General features: G+C 38.7%; 1 protein-coding gene across 4 annotated transcripts in view; it reads left to right on the top strand.

Annotated features, from left to right (window-relative positions):
- Positions 1-21,929, top strand: part of faf (ubiquitin carboxyl-terminal hydrolase-like faf) — a 1,326,265-nt gene that overhangs the window by 688,136 nt on the left and 616,200 nt on the right. For all 4 annotated transcript variants that reach the window (XM_090382082.1, XM_090382083.1, XM_090382080.1 and 1 more), the window contains 2 exons: positions 17,387-17,547; positions 17,710-17,818. In XM_090382082.1, coding sequence (XP_090238208.1) covers positions 17,387-17,547; positions 17,710-17,818 — 270 coding nt within the window. The remainder of the gene's footprint in view (positions 1-17,386; positions 17,548-17,709; positions 17,819-21,929) is intronic.

Here is a 21,929-nt window from a genome sequence, read left to right as displayed (position 1 = left end):
AATATTTGTACTCTGGCTGGTCTTGCCACTTACTTTCCTGAGATTTCAGTGGCTAGGACCAAAAAAAAATAAAATAAAATAAAAATAATAATAAATAAATAAATCGAGGTTGATATTAGTGATACTTAACAAGTTAGTATTAATAGTATGCGATGTGGGGCTGTGCGGTGAAAGTGAGTTTTAAAAACCAAATAGGTTCAGGCAAGAATTTTGATGTTCTCTTTTGATTTTGAAATGTAGGGCTAAGCAGAGAACATTTTGATGTTCTCTTTTGATTTTGAAATGTAGGGTTTGGTGGGGAGGATGAAGACTGGGGGGAAGAAATTGGAAATAGGGGGCCAACAGAGTAGATGGCCCCTGCAGGTAGTGAGGCATGCTCGTGCCCCACCAGAGTGAGAAAATTGGGGAGGCAAGGAGAGGCAAGCCTCTCCTCCCCAGGAATTTTGGAAAGAAAGATCCGCTCAAAAGAGTGCGGATTTGGGTCGCCAGTACGCTCTTCCGGCAGGAGAGTGCCACCGTATGTCGTCTCCATCAGTTTGCAGGCCTTAAAAAGCTGGCCGTTGAGTCTCATCTAGGCGGGACACTAATAGGGGGTTAAATCTGCGATGTCATCCTTCCAGACTGCATGTTGTCTGGGTCCTATTTTCTGGTCATTATCTTGGGGTCATAATCAAGTCTACTGGCTGTCATTATGGGGTTTTATCCCTTCCGTGATGTTTGCTAGTCCTCACACTACCTTTTGTCATTATGTAGTGGGTCTATGCTGCAAAGTCTTGAGGCAGTGTCCCTTTGTTCTGATGTCACAACTATTTAAAGGTGTTTTTTCGCTTCCATTGGCGGTAATCATGACTCTTGTGGTTAGACAATATATTGTCACTTGTCTTTTCCCAGTGCATTTTGTACTCAGTCCAAGGTCTGTATAGTCTGCACCTCTGTGTCATCTCGCTGCTATTTGCAGGTTTGTTTTGTCTCATTTCTTTAACGTCTTCTGTATATGGCGGTTAGTGTTTGGTGCCTGGTAAATAATCCCTGGGAAAAATCAGTTAAGGCTAAATATTCCTCTTGTGTATCTAGTAGATGTGACTCAAGATCCCTCGGTAGATAGTGAACTCTAGTTATTAGTCTGCATCTAAGGTCTTCGTATTAGGCACACTCAAACATAATGTGCACCTAGCTTTCTTGTTCCCCACAAGTACAACGCGGATCCTCCACTATTCGCAATGCTGTAAGCTTTGCATTGAAAGCCCCGTGACCCGTAAGGAGGTAGGTTGTGTGAAGTCCAGGTTGCAGCCAGGTTGGAAGAATGGGGTATACTCTGTCCATGTCCGGGATGAACTTTTTGGTGATATTCCCTTTTGTTGTGTTTGTCCAGCGGTATTACCAGGTTTCTTTTAGGTATTTCTGCAGCCTGTTCTTTTCAGCCTTGTGGGTTGCATTGTTATCCACTGTGTAGTCTAGATGGGTGCAAGGCATTCCTTTGTTTATATAATAGGCTATTCCAGTACGTATGATGTCCAGGTCAAGGGGAAGGGCTCCGGCCAAGACCTGTAGGGCAACAGTGCTAGTGGTGCTGCAGGCTCTGGTAATGGTTAACAGGATAGTTCTATGGATTGAGTCGATCATGCGTCTATTTACGGCGGTTGATGCCTTGTGATACCAAACTGCAGAGGCGTATGTTATAGCTGGTAGGAATGTCGTTTTATAATATAAGGAGAGTACGCGACGTTTTAGTCCCCAGTCACTATGGACCACATGTGCTAACAGTGCAGAGTACTTCCTTATCTTTGTTCTTAGATGTGTGAGATGCTGCTTGAAGGAAAGATTACAATCTAATATCACCCCCAGGTACTTAAGCTGGCTTTGGAGTTTCATTGTGGTGTTGTTCACCTTTATTTGAGGTGGCCTGTGCAGGTCAAGGGAGCCTTTCAGTAAGATTGAGGATGTCTTAGTTGGTGAGATTTTTAGGCAGTGTCAGATGGTCCAGTCCTGTAGTATCTTGATGGCATGGTGTCTTAGTTGGTGAGATTTTTAGGCAGTGTCAGATGGTCCAGTCCTGTAGTATCTTGATGGCATGGTTTGCTTTTACCTCCAACTGGGTTCTACTGTCGGCAGCAATTTTCAAGATTAAGTTGTCGGCAAAAGCTTGGGTTTGGATGTCACCAAGGTCCGTGGCCAGGAACTCATCCAAGACAATGTTCCACAACAGCGGCCCCCTGACAGAACCCTGGGGGGCAACCCCTGCAGACACGGAGGTTTACCCTACCATAGGGTGCCACGACACTAATACTCCTGTCGGTAAGGTAAGACTTGATAGTGAGATACAAATTGCAGGGAAGGTTGGCCCGCCTTAGCCTTGCCAGGACACTTGGCCACCAAATGGTGTCGAAAGCCCCGGCAAAATCTATGGAGATGATTAGGTAGTATTTACTGTTGGAACTGGCCACACTGTACAGCAGATGTCTAAGTGCCTCTACTGTCGAAGACTCGGGCTTAAAGCCAAACTGGGTAGACATGTGCAGTTCAGCACTCTTGTAATGTGTGTCAATTCGGGCATATGGCATTCTCTCAAATAGTTTGCTGATCACTGGTAGCAAAGCTGTCGGTCTGTAGGTGGTTGGCTGTTGTGGAGGCTTCGTGAGTGTTTTTGGGATCAGCTTCAGTCCCGCAGTCTTTCAGTTTCTTGGGAAGATGCCTTGATGCAAACAGTTATTAAACAGATTTAGGAGGAGTTCGGGGGTCAGATCCGTTACTTTTTTGATAATTTCCGGTTTGAGATAATCGAGGCCAGGGCACTTATTATTTCTTACGTGATTTGCCGCAGATTTGATGTCATCTAGCGTGAACGGTGGTTCATGGCAGTCAGTGGTGTATATGTCATTTTCTTGGCATATTCTATGCAATTCAGGTGAAGTAGGCATGGCAGTCTCCAGGAAAATAGTGCCCAGAATATTTGTGATTGACTCTTCCCAAGGTGCCTCCGTAGCCAGGTGGGAAGGAGCAGCAGTGCGTAGCACACACTTCTTGATTAGACCGGGGTTCGAGACCGTCACCACCAAATACGGAGGATGCGGAAAGGTCAGGGAATGACCACCGCATATCCCGGAGCAATATGGCCTTAGTTGCTAATGCTCCTAAAAACCAAATTACAACAAACGACTCTTCCCATGTGGTGGTTTGGCTTCCCTGTGGTGTGGTAGAAATAACTTCCCCCCCCTCGGGAGTTTGTTTGTGATTATCCTATAGACTACCCCCCATGGCTCATTATTACCTGTTATACCTGCCAAGTTTTCCAAGGCTCTTTGTTTGCTCTTGTTTATCGCAACCGTATATCTGTTTCTTGCTTCTCTATAGCGTTCCTTTAATATCTGGACCTCAGCAGCAGGCCATGTACATCTTGTCCGTTGAAAGAATTTTCTTCTTCTCATGGTCTCCCTTCTGAGTTGTTGGATCTCGTGAGTCCACCACGGGGACAGTGGTTTAACAGGTTGAGTATGGTAGTGGGAATAAATTCATTGGCTTTCTGGACGATTTCTGGATCAAGCATGTCTCTGCCCCGGGCCGCCTTGTTTCTGATTCTAGATGCACCTAAGTTGAGTTTGGGTTGGGGTGAGGGGTTCTTCAATTTCAGTTGTGCGATGTTTCATTCTCTGTACAGAGCTGTGGCTGTTCTGTTGTGTGTGTGTGTGGGTCAACAGGCTGCTGGAATGTAGCGTCTAGAATATTATTGACAGTGTCTTGCCACAATCTTGTGTAGAATCCATTCGGTAATTTTGTGGTTGATATGACCTCACTTCTGGGGAGCTTGTTAGTGGTCACTTTGTACACAACCCCTCGAGGAGTCAGTGTTCCCTTCAGTGCTTACCATGGCTTCCCATGAATGCCTTTTGTGCAGTTTTATTGTTGTGGTGTACTAGCTCGAGGTAGTTCACAGTTTCAGCATTTCTTATTAAGTTGTTTGGGCCTAACTACTTAATAAACGGAACTGTTAGGAACTTTTGGTCTAGGTGTGCCGTGAAAAAATTACTGAGACACTAAGGGTGCTGTGAACCGAGAAAGTTTGGGAACCTCTGACATAAAATGCACAATGAAGAAACAATTTGTTACGGAAATATTTGAACAGAGTCTTTTGATTGGTGTAATTTCTCTTTTCATCAATCAATTTCCGATAGCCAACAACAATCTTCTCTGGGCCCTGGCGAAATAAATATCGCAGAGAACCCCAAAACATTTATTTGAGGTTCTCTGCGATATGAAAGATTTCATCTAGTTCTTTTACTGTTATCTCCTTCGCGGTAACATTTTCATCTGGTTCATTTAAAAATTAGAATTTTTAAATGCAAGTCTGCATTGACTTTATTAGCGTGAGACAAACAAGTAACACGTCTTCTTCCACTGGTTGATGTAACACACTGAGGCGGGCAGCAGGCAAACGTTTGTTTATTGCCTGTCCGACGCACAGTAAGCTGAATCTTTTTCAACTTTTTCAAATCTTTTTACATAAAAACCAAGGAAGTGAAGCCAGTCGACATCGCTGGACAGTGCAGTGTTGAGTCAGTTTGGTGTGACATAAGCATTGGGAGATCAAAATTGAGAGTTGGAGTGTGCAATAGGCCTAATGACTCTGATGAGTATAATAAGGAACTGTACAGGGAAATAGAGTGGGCCAGTAAATCAGAGAGTCTTATAATGGGAGATTTTAATTTCCCAGATATTGACTGGAATTTGGGGGCTGGTTACTCACGCACTAGCAGGGCTTTTGTGGATTTATTGGATGATTGTTTTCTACATCAGCATGTTCGGGAGGCAACTAGAGGGAGTAATACTCTTGATTTGATTATCAGCAGTGATTCTTCATGCATTAAGAATCTGCAGATAAATGAACCAGGGGATGAATCAGATTGGTCCACTTGATATTGATGGGTCAACTGTTGATGATCCTGCTCAGGTAGCTAACAAACTAAATGAATATTTTGCATCGACATTCACACATGAGGAGTTATTCAGCAAGGGGAATGCCAGAGGTGTATTCAACTCTAGCAGTAAGCTACAGAATCTTGAAATAACTGGGAGTAAAGTGGAGGAGAAACTGTTGAAGATAAACACAAGATAGGCACCTGGGGGTGGATGGGATCTATCCAGTTATATTAAAGGAGGCAGCAAAGGAAGTAAGCAAACCCTTAGCCATAATTATGAGAGCTTCCTTGGACTCAGGGGAGGTACCCATAGACTGGAAATGTGCAAATGTGACCCCAATTCACAAAGGAGGATCAAAGGCTGACACAAGTAATTATAGACCTGTGAGCTTAACTTCTGTTCCAGGAAAATTAATTGAGGCACTGGTTAAAGAAGCACTGCAGGATCATTTAGACAAGACTTCAGTTATAGCTCAGACACAGCATGGTTTTGTTAAGGGGAAGTCTTGCCTGACCAACTTGATTGGATACTATGATGCAGTCACAAAAGAACTGGATGCAGGGAATAACTTTGATATTATATACTTGGATCTTAGAAAGGCTTTTGATACTGTTGCACATGGAAGACTGCTACATTGGAGGCAAATTGCTGCTATGGATAAAGGGGTGGTTGAGGGGGAGAAGACAGAGAGTGGTAATCAATGGACACTGCTCATCGTGGACTAATGTTATTAGTGGAGTCCCTCAGGGCTCAGTGTTGGGTCCATTATTGTTTTCTGTATTTATAAATGATATTGATGATGGTATATCAAGCTTAATGTCCAAGTTTGCAGACGATACAAAGGTTGGCAGGGTTGTCAAGGACACTACTGACACTGTGCTGCTGCAACAGGATCTGGAAAGGTTGAGCAGAAGGGCGGAGAGGTGGCAAACGAAGTTTAACATTGACAAATGTAAAGTACTACACATGGGAAACAGCAACCCCAGAGCAACGTATCAACTCTGTGGTACTTCACTGACAGTGGTCGAGAATGAAAGGGACTTGGGGGTGGTTGTGCAGGCAGATATGAAGTTCTCTGAGCAGTGCAGACGGGCTGCAAGAGTAGCTCATGGAGTATTGTCAATGATATACAGGAATTTTTCCAGCAGGGATAAGGAGGTGATTATTCCATTGTATAAGGCAATGGTCAGGCCACACCTAGAGTACTGTATACAGGTCTGGAGGCCTCATTTCAAGAAGGATGTAGAGCTGCTGGAACGAGTACAGAGAAGGGCAACAAGATTAGTGAATGGAACAAAGGGGTGCTCTTACGAAGAAAGGCTTAAGTTTTGCAAATTACAGTGTCTGGAGACTAGGCACCAGCGAGGTGATCTGATAGAGGTGTATAAAGCCTTGAATGGTTTAAGCATGCTCAATGCTGATGGGATTCTTCCTCTAGCTCAGAAAAATCACCTGAGAGGGCATAAATTCAAATTGAGGAAAGACAGATGTAGGATAGATGTGCGGAAATTTGCCTTTAGCCAGCGGGTGGTTGGTTGGTGGAACAAACTTCCATCCCTTGTGGTGGAGGTTGATAGCCTAAATAAGTTTAAGGCTCAGCTGGACAGGTATTTTGAACGAACAGAGGGGTGAAGTGGAAGTGGGGTTTTTTTTTTTTTTTTTGGCTGATGCTGCATAAGCTTGCTTTCTTGCATCAAATGCCTCTACTAATGCTAATGCTAATACTACATAAAAAAAGATCGTGTTAACTGGAAATTTGCATAGTGAAGAGTGGTATACTTTTTTCAAATAGTGGTACCTGAAAAATGCATTACACACACACACACACACACACACACACACACACACACACACACACACACACACACACACACACACACACACAGGGTCCAGTCACAATATTATGGCCACCCCCAATGCAGAATCACACGGACCTAGCGAATCATACAGCGCACGTGACAAGTTCACACACTGCAAGCATATAAGGCTTGATGTTAGGCAACCATGAACACAGTAACAGCCTCTGTCATGGGCCAAGCACGCGACCTATCAGACCTGGAAAAAGGCATGATCATCGGCTATCGGGCCAGGGGGTTCCAGCGTTTCCGAAACAGCGGACTTTGTGAAATGCCCACATGCTGCAGTGGTGAAAATGTATCAAGACTGGACGAATGGGAACATTTTGACAGCCCGACATGGCAATTGTGAAGCCCCATGTGCCATTGATCCAAGAAGTGAATGTCAGCTGAATCGGTTGGTCAGGACCAATCGGCACGCTACTGTTGCTCAACTGGCCATCCAAATGAACTGTGGGACCACCAGAAAGGTCTCCAACACAACAGTGCAGCAAACCCTGTTGCGCATTGGGCTCCGGAGAAGACGCTTGGTGACAGCACCCATGGTGATGGCCATTCACTGCAATCAGTTTGCACAGCAATACTGACACTGGACCCCAGCTGAGTGGCAACGGGTGACCTTCTCCGATGAGTCACGGTTTCTCCTCCGCTGAGTGGATGGATGGTGGCGTATTAGGCATGAGTGAAACCTCCGAGAACAGACACCCAGACACTATTGTTGGCAGAAGGCAGGCTGGTAGGGGCAGTGTTATGATCTGGGGAATGTTTTCATGGCTTGACTTGGGTCCGCTGATACCTCTGGAGGGCACCATGAATGCAAATGGTTACCTTTCGATCGTTGCTGGTCAGGTAAACCTGCACATGTTGACAGCAACACATTGTGCCATGCCATGTCACCAGAATTGTCTGTGAGTGGTTTGAGAAGCACGACAAATACTTCAAGCTCCTCCCTTGGCCGTCAAATTCCCCGGATCTTTACCCAATTGAAAATCTATGGGACCACCTCGATCGGCACATCAGATGGATGATCCTCCTCCTCCAAGGAACCTACAGGAACTCTGGAGTGCACTGCAGTCTGCATGGTCACAGATACCCATAACAACCTTCCGCAGACTTATTGAGTCCCTTCGACGAAGGCTGGCTGCGGTGCATGCTGCGAAAGGCGCATATTCTGGATACTAGGTAGGTGGTCATAACAATGTAACTGGACCCTGTATATTATTTTGGAATGATAAATTCTTCTACTTCAGCAAATGGAGGTGTGGCAGTAGCAGCTTGAGTCAGCTTTGGTCTAATAGTAATGCTTGTTTTATTAATATTTTTCACCTAAGCAAACATTCAGTTGACATAACTTGATGACTTGGTCAATTCATTAATGATGTCCATTCATATCATCCCTGGGTGATATGAATGGACATCATCCTCTTTACATTTGGATTGTAGAGATAGCAGTTAATTCAAAAACTGTTGGACAAACAAAACTTAACTCTCTTCAACAGTGGTGCTCATTCATACATTCACCTAACTACCAAATTCAGTTCAGTGATTTATCCTTATGATCCCCAGTGTTATCTCCACTTATTGATTGGTCAGTTTCATTCAATGCCCAAAATAGACTTTCTCGTAATATGTTCATTGTCAACTAACCTGCCCCTGCAAAATGAAATAAGGATGACTTATAAATCAGCAAAGCCAATTGGCCAGACCATAAATGACTAGCTCATCTAGATGAAAGCAATATTCAAACCCTCATAATTGATTGTGGTGGAATGAAGTTTGCAATACTGTAAAGACAGAAAAGCCAAACTCTAGAAAAATTTTTGTAAACATCCCACAGCTACTAATTTAAACCATTATAAGGAGGCAGGAGCCAAGCTTAGTTGAAAGATTGAAAAAATGACATTCGGGATCAGACCATCACAACCATTAATAGATCCACTATCATAAGGACTGTTTGGAATAAGATTAGAAACCTCATTAGCAAATATCCTGCCATTGCTGCCCATTAGTACACTGGAATAGACAAATCTCAGAACCTGCTGACTTTGCTTTAGGAGCATCTTTTAAGGCAATTTCAGATGTAACCAATTACGAACCCTCTTTTCGTACTTAAAAAATTTGTAAAATAATAAGAGAAGTTTACCTCGATATAGTACATAGAACACTTCCATATGATACTCTCAAGAAATTAAAACGAAAAAATCGAAAAACTTACATTAGAGTAACAAATAATTAAAACTCAATTTAACACAATTAAAAATCAATTTAATGTGATTAAAAATAAGAAAATTAATTAAAAGAATTTTAACGAAAAAATTGCAAAACAATTTTCCTTCTTGAAGCTCACAACACTTTTCGACCGTATGTCGTGATCACAGGAATGAAAATAGGGATTATGTAAGCGTACATAGGGAGCATGCATGTAAAAGCCAACAAATTCGAGATGAGATATGGCCGACGAACATTAACAGAATTTTTGTGTAATTTAATTTCTATTGTTTCTGCAATTAATAGTTGCGTATAATTATGTTGGACACTAAGTATTTTGGGCTCTTTAAATGTAAGTAAGTATGATTTTCGTTAATGAGGCAAAAATACTTAGTGTCCAACGTAATTATACGCGACTATTAATTGCAGAAACTGTAGAAATTAAATTACACAAAAATTCTGTTAATGTTCGTTGACCATATCTTGATCTCCGATTCGTCGGCTTTTACGTGCATGCGCAACCCTATTCGGTAATTTTCTTTCCTGTGATCAAGACATAAGGTTAAAAAGCGTTGTCAGCTTCAGGAAGGAAAATCGTTTTGCAATTTTTTCGTTAAAATTCTTTTAATTTTCTTATTTTTAATTGTGTTAAATTCATTTTTAATTATTTGTTACTCTAAGGTAAATTTTTCAATTTTTTCGTTTTAATTTCTGGAGAGTATCATACAGGAGTGTTCTATGTACTATATTGAGGTAAACTTCTCTTATTATTTTACAAATATTGATATCAACATAGAACGTATTGAGCATTACAGCTCTGGTTCATATTATCTAATACTTAAAAAATAAATAAAAATGGACAAACTCAAATTAAATTTTATCTCCACACACAAGCTAACATATATTAAACTTCTAACAGTATGCTTGAACTAAAATTCACTTCTTACTCTGTAAAGAAGTAGTGCTGTAGGTCTGCATGCGATTTTTTTATTACATAATTAAAAACTGAAGTCACGACACACTTGCTGTTTTGCTACAATTGTACAGTAGATTATTCCAAGAAAGCTCCTACCCTAATAGCTGCATCTCACTTTTGTTTTGGCCTTGCCAAAAGAAGGCAAGGATATACTGATCCTATAAACTACCACCTTCTAACTCTCTCTCCCTTACTAGTTGTTTAGGAAAAACTCTACAAAAGATTATTAACTTCCAGTATACATGGGGCACCTCTGTAGCCAGGTGGGAAGGAGCAGCAGTGCATAGCACACGCTTCTTGATTAGACCGGGGTTCGAGCCCGTCACCACCAAATACGGCGGATGCGAAAAGGTCAGGGAATGACCACCGCATATCCCCGGAGCAATGTGGCCTTAGTTGCTAATGCTCCTAAAAAACAAATAATAAACAACCAGTTTACATGATTCCTTGTAGCAAACTACTTAGTGAGTAAAAATCACTATGGATTCTGTAAAAACAGGTCAACATTTGTTATTTTGGTTAAAGCAGAAATTAATGTCCAAAATTCTTCTCTTTGAAATAATCTAGTTACTTGCTTTGACATTAAAAAAAATATATGATATTACATGGTAATATAGCATTCTTCGAGGTCTACATAGATTTGTCCTGCAAGACCATCATCCAAAATTCATCGAGAACTTCTTAAGTAATAGATCATTTCAGGTTCTGTTTTGCAATATGCTCTTCCAAACATAAATACAGGAAGATGGAGTCCTTCAGGGCTCTGTATTTGGTGCTATACTCTTCAGTTAGAATTAATTCTGTTACTAAATGTTAAGCTAAGGTACATTATGAGGTCTCTGGCAAAGAATGTAAAGAAAAACATCAAAGACTTCTGTGCTTATATTTACAGTAGAAGGAAGGGTTTGAATCACATTGGCCCACTTGATGTACATATGTTAACTGTTGATGACCCTGCTCAGGTCGCAGACAAATTCAACAGGTATTTTGCATCGAAATTCACACATGAGTAATTTCTTAGGTAGGGGATGCCAAAAGTTCATCAAACTCTAATAATGAGAAGCTAAATGACCTTGTAGTAGTAGTAGCAGTAGTAGTAGTGGTGGCATGTGATGCAAGAAAGCATGTGTATGAGCTTATGCATCATCAGCCAAAAAAAAAAACCATTTCCTCCAAATGCCTGTCCAGTTCCTCCTAAAATTTATTCAACCTATCAACTTCCACAACGACAGATGGAAGTTTGTTCCAGCAATTAACCACCCGCTGGCTAAAGGCAAATTTCCGCACATCTATTCTACATCTATCTTTTCTTAATTTGAGTTATGCCCCCTTAGGTTCGTAACCTGAACAAGTGGAAGGATCCCATCAGAATTCAACGTGCTCAACCCATTCAAGGCCTTATACACCTCGATCAGATCACTGCGCAGGTGCCTAGTCTCCAGCCACTGCAATTTGCAAAACTTAAGCCTTTCTTGGTAAGAGGATCCCTTCATTCCCCTCACCAATCTTGTTGCCCTTCTCTGTACACACCCAAGTAAATCTACATCCTTCCTAAAATGAGGCCTCCAGACCTGTACGCAGTACTCAAGGCGTGGCCTGACCATTGCCTTATACAGAGGGATAATCACCTCCTTTTTCCCTTCTAGCAAAATTCCTATATATCATTGACAAAACCCCATGACCTGCCCTGGCAGCCTGTCTGCATTGCTCAGAAAACTTCAAAGCTTCCTGCACAATTACTCCCAGGTCTTTTTCATTTTCTACCACCTTAAGTGTAGTACCACACAGTTGGTACGTTTCTCTGGGGTTACTTCTACCCATATGCAATACTTTGCATTTGTCAAGGTTAAGCTTCAGTTGCCACTTCTTAGCCCATCTGCCCAAATTATCTAGATCCTGTTGCAGTAGCACACTGCCATAACTGTCATTAACAACACTGCCAACCTTTGTATCATCTGCAAACTTTGACATTAAGCCTGATATACCTTATCAATATCATTGATAAATATACAAAACAACAGTGGACCTAACACCGAACCCTGTGGGACACCACTAATAACATTAGTCCACGAAGAGCAGCACCCATTGATTACCACCCTTTGTCTTCTCCCACTTAACCATCCTTTTATCCATTGTAGCAACTTACCCTTAATACCATTCTGCTCCAATTTATACAATAGTCTTCCATGTGCAACAGTGTCAAAAGCTTTCCTGAAATCCAAATATATGATATCAAAATAATATTTTGCATCCAGTTCCTTTGTAACCACATCATAATATCCTATCAAATTTGTCAGAAAGACTTTCCCTTAACAAACCCATGCTGTGTCTGAATTATTGCTGTAGTCTTGTGTAGATGATCCTGCAGTGCATCTTTAACCAATGACTCCATTATTTTACCTGGAACAGAAGTTAAACTAACTGGTCTGTAATTACTCGTGTCACCCTTCGATCTCCCTTTGTGAATTGGGGATACATTTGCACATCTCCAGTCCATGGGAACCTCCCCTGAGTCCAAGGATGCTCTCATAATTATGGCTAAGGGTTTGCTTAGTTGCTTTGCCGCCTCATTTAATATAACTGGATAGATCCCATCCACCCCATGTGCTTTTCTTATGTTTAACTTCAACAATTTCTCCTCCACTTTGCTCTCAGTTATTACAAAATCATTAAGTATCCTGCTACAATTTGATAACCTTATGCCATTTTCAAACCTTAGTAATTCCTCATTTGTGAATGTAGATGCAAAGTACTCATTCAGTTTGTTTGCTATCTGAACAGGATCATCAACAGTCGAACCATCGATTGTTGAACCATCATTGTCATAGCTAAAAGGCAAGTGGAGGAGAAATTGTTGAGAATGGACATAAAAAAGGCACCTGGGGCAGATGAAATCTATCCAATTATATTTAGAGAGGCAGTAAAGAAGGTAAGCAAACCTTCAGCTATAATTATGAGAGCATCCGTGGATTCAACAGAGGTCCCTATGGACTGTAGGAGAATATATCCCCAATTCATAAAGGGGAGTCAAAAGACAACATGGGTGATTACAGACATGTTAGCTTAATGTATGTTCCAGGGAAAATAATGGAATCACTGGTTATAGAAGTAATGTAGGACCACTTGGACAGGCATGCAATTATACTCCAATCACAACATGGATTTTTCAAGGTGCATTGACACAGAGAACCAGATACAAAAATTAATTCTGACATCATATACTTGGATTTTAGGAAGGCTTTCAAACACATAGACTGCTGTACAAACTGGAGCAATGTGCCATTAAGTGCAGTTACTACTATGGATAAAGGAGTGGTTTTCAGTGCACACTGCTCTTCATGGATTAATGTTATTGGTGGAATTCTGTAGGGTTCATTGCTGGGTCCATTGTTGTTTTTAATTTTTATCAATGATATTGATGAAGGTATGCCAGGCTTAATGTATAAATTTGCAGATGACACGAAAGTTGGATTGGAAGGGTGGTTAATGACAGTAATCAGGAAGAGCTGCTGCAACAAGGTCTATAAAAATTAGTAGAAAGGTTTAAGAAATGGCAGTTGTAGTTTAACATTGACAAGTGCAAGGTAATGTTATCCATATATAGTATATTTATATATTGTATATGGGTAACAGTAGTCTCAGATTAACATACCAACTGTATAGTACCGCAATCAAAGAAGCGGAAAAAGATCTGGAGGTAATTGTGCAGTCAGATATGAAATCCTCTGATCAGTGCAGACAGGTTGCCGGGAGAACTCATGAAGTTTTTTCATTACATACAGAGACTTCGCAAGTAGAGATAAGGAGGTGATTATCCCCTTGTACAAAGCCATGTTTAGGCTGCATCTAGAGTATTGTACACGGGTCTGGATCTATTGAAACGGGTGCAGATGAGGGCAACTAGATAACAAAGAGGTGCTCTTACCCAGAGAAGCTTCTGTTCTGCAAATTGCAGCATCTGGAGAGTAGGCGGGAAATCTGATTGACGTGTTTAAGGCTTTGAATGGATTGAGTAAGATAAATGTTGGAAGCATTCTTCCTCTTTCTGGGACTGAGGCATAGATTCAGGGTTGAGGAATGATGGTTGCAGGATGAATGTGCAGAAGTTTGCCTTTCAGCAGGTGGTTGATTGTTGGAACAAACTTCCATCTGTTGTGGAAGTTGGTGGTTTGAATAAATTATAGGAAGAATTAGACAAATTCTTGGAGCATATAAATGGGTGAAGTGTGTAGATTTTTCAATTTAATTAAATTTTTTTTCTAGCTGATGCTTTATAAGCTTGCTTTCTTGCATCATTTACCACCACCACTACTACTACTACAATTATATGTTTATAAAAGATCCTATTAATCCAAACTATTATTACCCTATAAAATGCTATAAAAATGTTGACTAGTAGTATCTATAAAAATCTTGGAGAAGATGATTCATGGAATACTAAATGGTACCTGAAAAAAAATAACACCGAACAACAAATTTTGGTCATATCTTTGTACGAGCATGAAAATAAGTATACTTTATAGATTTTGGGGTGCTAAACATGGAAATAATGCTTAAAATGGCAGATTGGTTCATGTTTTTGAAAAAAGTAGTTTTTTATATTTATACAATGTATGGCAGTAAGATGTAGCTATATAAGATGTACCTGTATCAAACACGAGACTTTTTTGCCTTTCGATTGTATTCATCTTTGGGAGCATCCCTTTTCACTGTCCAACAATAATCTGCTAACAGGGCAGCACTCCATTTGCTTTTGTATCTTTGTTTCATCGCTGCAATGTCTTGATGGAAGCACTCACCATGTTCATCGCTGACGGTACCATAGTTTGCGGAAAGAAATGCATCTTCAATGACATGATGCTCTTCAGTTTTTCACAAGAACTAATGAGATCACTCACATGCTGCTTGTAGTTATCAGTTATTACATTTCCTAGAAAACCAGTCAAAACCTTTCGAAAGGCTTTCCAAACTGATTTCTCACTATCACTAGGGTCACATTTGAACAGTTGCATTATTTGTGGACCAATGAAAACACCTGCCTTAATCTTCTCTGTACTAGGAATTTCTCATGCAAATATGTGAATGCAGGACGGTTCACTTCCAAAGCCTTCGTGAAATTTTTCATGAGCTCCAGTTTAATGTGGAGTGCAAAACTATTGGAATTTATTTATAAATTGTCTATCATTTAATATTTCCACCCATTATGATCATGTGCGAAAAGAAAAAAAATGTATTTTCTCCTTTTCAGTGTACGATAATTGAAATATAAGGTATATTTTTGAAAAGCTTTTTTTTATATATTATTTTTTTATTTATGGCTCGAGTTAAGGGACACTTTCTTGAAGCTGATGTGACTTCTCCACCTACATAACTTCTCCTTCACACAATTACAGGGCGTATTAATTTTACCCAACAGAAATACTGTGCAAATAGTAGAAATCTATCAGAGAACAACCATTAATTAATGGTAACTAACGAAAGGTATAATACCCACCAAAATTCAAACACATTTTGTCATTAAACACAGCTAGAGTATACATCTGCTGTAGTCGTTGGTGCACCTTAAAATCCACAGACACAAAGCAATTTTAGTTCTAATTTCCTGACTACTCTCTTCACCTATTAATAGACTGCCAAGATATGTATTGATCCACTTATTGTAATATCATCTTATCTTTTTTAATGGTCACTTCATTTTTAACTCTTTGCTCTACCTAACTTTATTCTTGACAAAATGTAACCTCATTTCATATTTTTCCCACCTTTCCTTATTTATTACTTACATATTTGTAACCCATCTTCTACATCAGAAGAGGCGCCTCCATAGCCAGGTGGGCAGGAGCAGCAGTGCGTAGCACACGCTTTTTGATTAGACCGGGGTTCGAGCCCGTGACCACAAATTCGGGGGATGCGGAAAGGTCAGGGAATGACCACCGCATATCCCCGGAGCAATATGGCCTTCGTTGCTAATGCTCCTAAAAACCAAAATAACAAACATCTACATCAGAAATCACTACCATATCATTTGCAAATTTCACTATACAATTTTATCCCTTTCTTTACATCATCCATCTCTCCCTCCATTCTCATTCCCTCTTGCTATTACATTTGTATTGAAAAATGTTGGGGAGGACATCTTTTACTTTTCTCCACCAAAATTCTCATTATTCTTATTGCATCTTGATTTCTCTCCCTTTATGGAATCTTTATTGTTCCTTTCCTATAATTACCTTCATTCTTTCTCACAATCTTCTGAATTTTAATAATAATGTTGTGCATATGAAGAAGAAAATAATATTTCTTCGTCAAAAACTTAGTTTTTGACGAAGAAATATTTAAAAAATAGTTAATAATTTCTTCTAAGTATTACAGATTTTTATTCTGCAATATTTGCTTCTATAAGGAAATATATACATTGTGATTATCAAAAATTAACTAATGGAACGAAGCAAACATTTATGCCCACTGCAATCAAAAAGCAAAAGTAGTTTGTTTTTTATTGTTAATGGAAGCCATTAAGGTTAATAATAAGTAAAAAAAAGAAATGAAATGATAATATTTGAAACGTATGATTTTGAATATATGTAATGTAATGGATATTAGGTTGTAATATTTTTTATTATTGGCAGTATCTTGAAATATCTTTTGTTATTATGGGAATCCTTTGCCAACTTTACAAGATATCTTTCTGAAAAAATCATGGTTGGTGAGTTTCAAAAAATTAGGTCTTATAGAAAGTTTTGGATTATGGGGAAAACATTAATATATCAGTAAGATACATGAAGAAATCACAATTAAGTTGCATTTCAGAAAGCTTCCATTTTTGGGCTCAGAGTGCTGATTCACTTTGAGCCCAAACCTCTCCAAACGAGTGGCAGTGTATTGTGCTTCTACAATGCCATGTAAGGCTTTATGGAGGTTCAATGGTGGGTAACATAGCTTCAGAATTTCCAGTTTGTGGGGGACCTCAGAACAATACAGTTACTGTTGAAACAACTGCCCCACACCATCCATCTGCCTTATTTTTAGATCCTCTGAAATGTGTTCCAGGTAGCAAAATACCTAATCTAGCCTTTTGTACAAGATTAATAATGACAAACATGGAAATCAAATGTTAAAATTTGAAACAGCTGCTTTTCTAATATATTTTATTGTAATGTAATGGATGTTTGTTTGCAGTTTTTTAATTAGTTACAGAATCCTGAAATGTCTTTGTACAATTTTTGAAATAAATAAAAAATATTTTCTGAAATCCATGGTTGGCAAACCGGTGGTTGGGGAAGGATTCTTGACCCCCCCCCCCACCCTTTACTAAATTATATATTGTACCGTCATTAATGAAGAAAGGTAGAAGTGTAAAAATTAATAAATTGTTATTTTGTGCCTGATGTTCAGTGCTTATTGTGAATGAATTCTGTTTCATAATCTGCAGACAAGTAAACCAGTGGACCCAGAAGAAATTCAGTTGTGCAAAGAAGCCTTGGAAGATTTGTCAATAGCAATAGCTCTCTGTCCTGAGACATTAGATATTCTAATGAAAGATAGAGCATGGCATTTGTTTATTATTGACCTCTTATTGATTTGTAAAAACAGGTAACTACTCTCTCTCTCTCTCTCTCTCTCTCTCTCTCTCTCTCTCTCTCTCTCTCTCTCACTCTGCTCGTATTTTGTTTTTAAAACTAGAAATTTTAGATACCCTTCTCATTGCTATAAATATTAATTTTAAGTAAAATACATTGTCTGCATATTTTACAGATCAGTCAGACTATCTGCTGCTGAACAGTTTTGTGTTGTTGCAACAAAATGTTATCCTGGCCACCAGTCACTTGTTTTCTTTATCACATTATTGTTTACCCAGCTTGTGGTAAGTATGTGTTTCTTAACATAATGTTATTCTACTAGCTGTGATTACTGTTTTTTTGCCATTGTTCAAAAATAACCATAGTCATCTAAACTTATTCTGCTGCTTCAGTGTTGCTGATCATCATTTTTATTATTTACCTTTAACCTATAGCAGAGAAGCAGTCACAAATGAAAAAAATGGTTTACATTGGCACTTTGTTTTGCCAGATCATTTCCCGATATATTTGTGACCTTCAGATATGCAGCTAGGACTACAGATATTTTATTTTGTCTGGCCTAGGATGCCTTGCATTCTTTTTGTAGAGCTTTTCTAAGTGAGCATATTCTTTGTAGTGTAAACTTTTTTTTTTTTTTTTTTCATACAAGAATTAGAAGAAAAGTGGGATGCCAGTAATCTGGCTTTTTCTTTACCTGAGAATACAATAGAGCCATCAGGTTGTAACAGAAGTGGGAATATAGATGGACAAAAGTTGGCAACAGACCAGAATACTCAACTACCATTTAGTTGAAAAGCAAATTTTCTACTCCTAGCATGTTCAAAATTGAATTTGAATTGATTAATAACCATTTTACTATTGTTGTGAGCTTTAGTGAAAACAGAAAATGAAGGTGGAGATTTGGATTCAAGCCAGTGTGTTATGCTACATTCTATGTCTATCTAAATTCTACATTAATAATGAAAATCAAAGTTTAATTAGACAATCCTAACTGCACAGCAGTGTTGTGCAAGGCATCAAGATGTGTTTGTTTTAATTGCAGTCTCCAGGGTCTTATATACCGCTGTAGCATCTGAAAAGGCAAAAAGCAAAAGCCGGCAAATGTGTGTATATAGGAGTGCAAGTATGTGTGATGCTGTGCAGTTAGGACTGTCTGATATTCTGATAGGTAAATGAAAAAGTTGTATGCAAGCGGTAGTAATCACAAAAGCTTCAGCATCTTGACCAGCTGGGTCCATGAAACTAGAAAACTGAAGCTAGCTGGAGTTGAACATTAAAATTACAAAGGAAAACTACTTCATTGTTAAGAATTTTCATTTTCAATGAATTTAAGTTATTTTCCTTGTGAATTAACAATAAATTAATTACTTTACTGTTAGACTGCAGAAAGTAAGTTCTAAAGAAAGGACCTCAGAGTTCCAAGTAGTCAAGTTCACCAGAGTTCATCGTTGGATCCCTTACTGTTTTTGATATTTATTAATGATAATGATGAAAGCACAGAGTTTTGCTGCACTAGCTTCCTTGCACTATATGGCTAATACTAAATTAGGCAGAGGCTGAAAAGTAGCAATTGAAGGAGCAGTTGTTGATAAATGCAAGGTAGTGGATAGCACTGGAAAGTAAATTCCAAAGAAAGGAAGTCAGAGTTCCAAGTAGTCGAGTTTAACAGAGTTCAGTGTTTGGATCCCTTACTGTTTTCTCTATTGATTAGTGATATTGACAAGAGCACAGGGTTTTGCTGTACTAACTTCCCTTCGGTAGTGTTGAAAAGCAGTAATGGAAGTTTTATGTTGATAAATGCAAGGTACTGGATATATTTTAGTATAAATAATCCCAGTGCATCATACCATTTGGGTGGTAACACACTCAGGGTTGTGAAAAATGAAGACCTATGAGTAATTAAATTATACAGTCCGTGGGGTTCACTGAGCAGTGTATTTAGGCAGCTAGAACAGCTCTGAGAAAATGTTATACAGAAACTTTGCTAGCATGGGCAAAGTGATAATTATTCATTGTATAAATCAATGATTTGGCTGCATCTGGAGTGCTGCATAGAGGTTTGTCAGCCATCATTTTAGGATGGATGTAGATATGCAGGTGCAGGGAAATTCAACAATATTAGTCAGGGACTGTAAAGCAAGAAAGACTGATCTTTGTAAATTTCAATATCTGAAAATTAGGCAATTATAGAAGACTTGATTGAAACATTTAAGAATGTGAATAGATTGAGTAAACTAAATGTGCCAGTGGCATTATCTTTTCTTGCACACCATACACAAAGGGACATAAATTTAAATCGGAACAGGATAGTTGTAGGATAGGTGTGTGACAATTTCATTTCCAACCATAGCGATTGTTGGTAAATAATTTGTCATATCATGTTGCCACTTCTGATATTAATTATTGATACTGTTCAGTTTTGGAGTAATCTTATAAGGGAGCACTGTCTTTATAATATACTACGAACTTGAAATTGATTATAAAACATCACAGGACGTTTTATTTTTAATATAAAAAAATGTATATTCATTTTATTTCATATCAAAAATTGATTATCCTTAATTTTAATTATGAATATGCTGTCATTAGGTTCTGTTTTGTCTTTTTAATTTTCATGAGATACAGAAATTTTGGTCATTCAGGAGCATGATTATTAATATGTTTCAGTTTGTCTTGAATATGGGCTAGCCCTCTTCGCTATTTAATGTTTCAATATGGATCACTATTCATTCTTTTGTTTAAAATAATAGTAATAGGGGCAAGAACTTTACTTACATAATGCATGTATAAGTTTTTTTGTGATTGTTTTTTGTAAATAAAATTTTACCTGCAGAGTGTAAAACTCCTGCTTTCAGTTCTCTCCTTCCATTGTAATGAACTAGTTTCATTACAAATCATTCACCCCTATGAAGAATTCCAAGAGTGAAATAATATTACTTATTGAAATACTTGTTTCAATTTGCTAGTAAATTAAGAATTGGGAACCCACCGAGGGCAAAGTAGTTATTCTTCTTATGAATATGGGATATTTGCTTTCAGTATTGGTTTTCAATGCATTGCTATTTATTAATATTTCAAAGTTTTAAGGTCTTTTACTAATAAGTTAATAGACTGCCTCATTCTGTCTTCCTAGCCAGCAGGACTCAGTTGTGTCGAGTATATGTGTTTAAACATATCTTCATCGTGATTTTGTTGTATTTAACTAAATAAATTACATTTTGTTCATATCATTTGCCTAAAACTAGTGAGTACTTTTCATGATTCAAGATGATTTCTTCTTAACTTTGTTTTATTTTGAGTGTTCAACCTATAGCCTGCAGGACTGTGTTGAAAAAACTGGTTAGGATTTTTTAATCCTAAAAAAAAAAACTGTCTGCAATTCTCTCCATTCACAGTAGAAGAAGTACATTCTGAGAGCTTTCTCAATCAGTTTGGCTCTGGAGAGAAATTTTTGCTGATGTTATTGAGGCAGTATTAGGTGAGTCAGAAAACTGCTAGATTCGTGGGAGGGGTACATGGAATAATAGATTAATAGCAGCCTCAAACAGAAGTAAAAGAAATTCTTGCACTGCTTCTATTAGAAAATACAGCAACTGAATGGTGAGGTGTTGGAGCATACAGGCCTATTTGCAGTGCTCAAACAGCTATATGAGATGCATAATGGTTCTTAGGATTAAAAACAAATGCACTTGCTTGCATACTAATGCTAGGAGTGTAGTAAATAAATCTGAGAACTTCACATTTGGTTAGGTCAGAAGATGTGGACACTGTAGAAATATCAGGGACATGGTGCCTCTCAGATATATGTGATGCAGAATAATTGTGCAAGCTAGTAACCTTTTTCATACCAATTAAGAGATACATTTGAAACCTAAATGGGTGACAAATGTACTGATGAGTCTAGTGACAAAAAAGAAAAATGCACGGCATAATTATTAAGGTAAAACAGAAATATATGGCAAGTATATAGTCGGTTGTGGCAAAGTTGATGTTACCAACATATTGTCAAATTTTAAGGGGGAGAAAGAGCATTATTATTCATGTGGGGACTAATGATATTAAAGAAACAGGACCTGACCATTTGTTTAATAAATATAGGACCATTGTGAAAAAAAATGCAGCAAGTTAGAATCAGAATGTGGCTGCAATTCTGCCCAGACACAATAGGAGGGATTATATGCTGAAAGCATGTGGATTAACTTAAGACTTGAGGGAATATTGGGGAGGGGGGATTTTTATCAGTGTGGCCAGGCATGTAAGTAGAAGGAATTTATTTTGTAAAGGTGGTATTTGAATGAACAAAGGTAGTGCAAGGATTTTTGCAAGTATCATTTGATACCTTAAAGGTTCGGGGAAATGCTAGTGGAGGGTGGAAGGTAATATAGATCCAAATTT

The sequence above is a fragment of the Mastigoproctus giganteus genome, chromosome 9, assembly GCF_048544385.1.
Source record: "Mastigoproctus giganteus isolate SK-2022 chromosome 9, ASM4854438v1, whole genome shotgun sequence".
In the NCBI taxonomy this organism is placed as follows: domain Eukaryota; kingdom Metazoa; phylum Arthropoda; class Arachnida; order Uropygi; family Thelyphonidae; genus Mastigoproctus; species Mastigoproctus giganteus.
The sequence above is the reverse complement of the archived record's forward strand: the minus strand, read 5'-3'. Positions and strand labels throughout refer to the sequence as shown.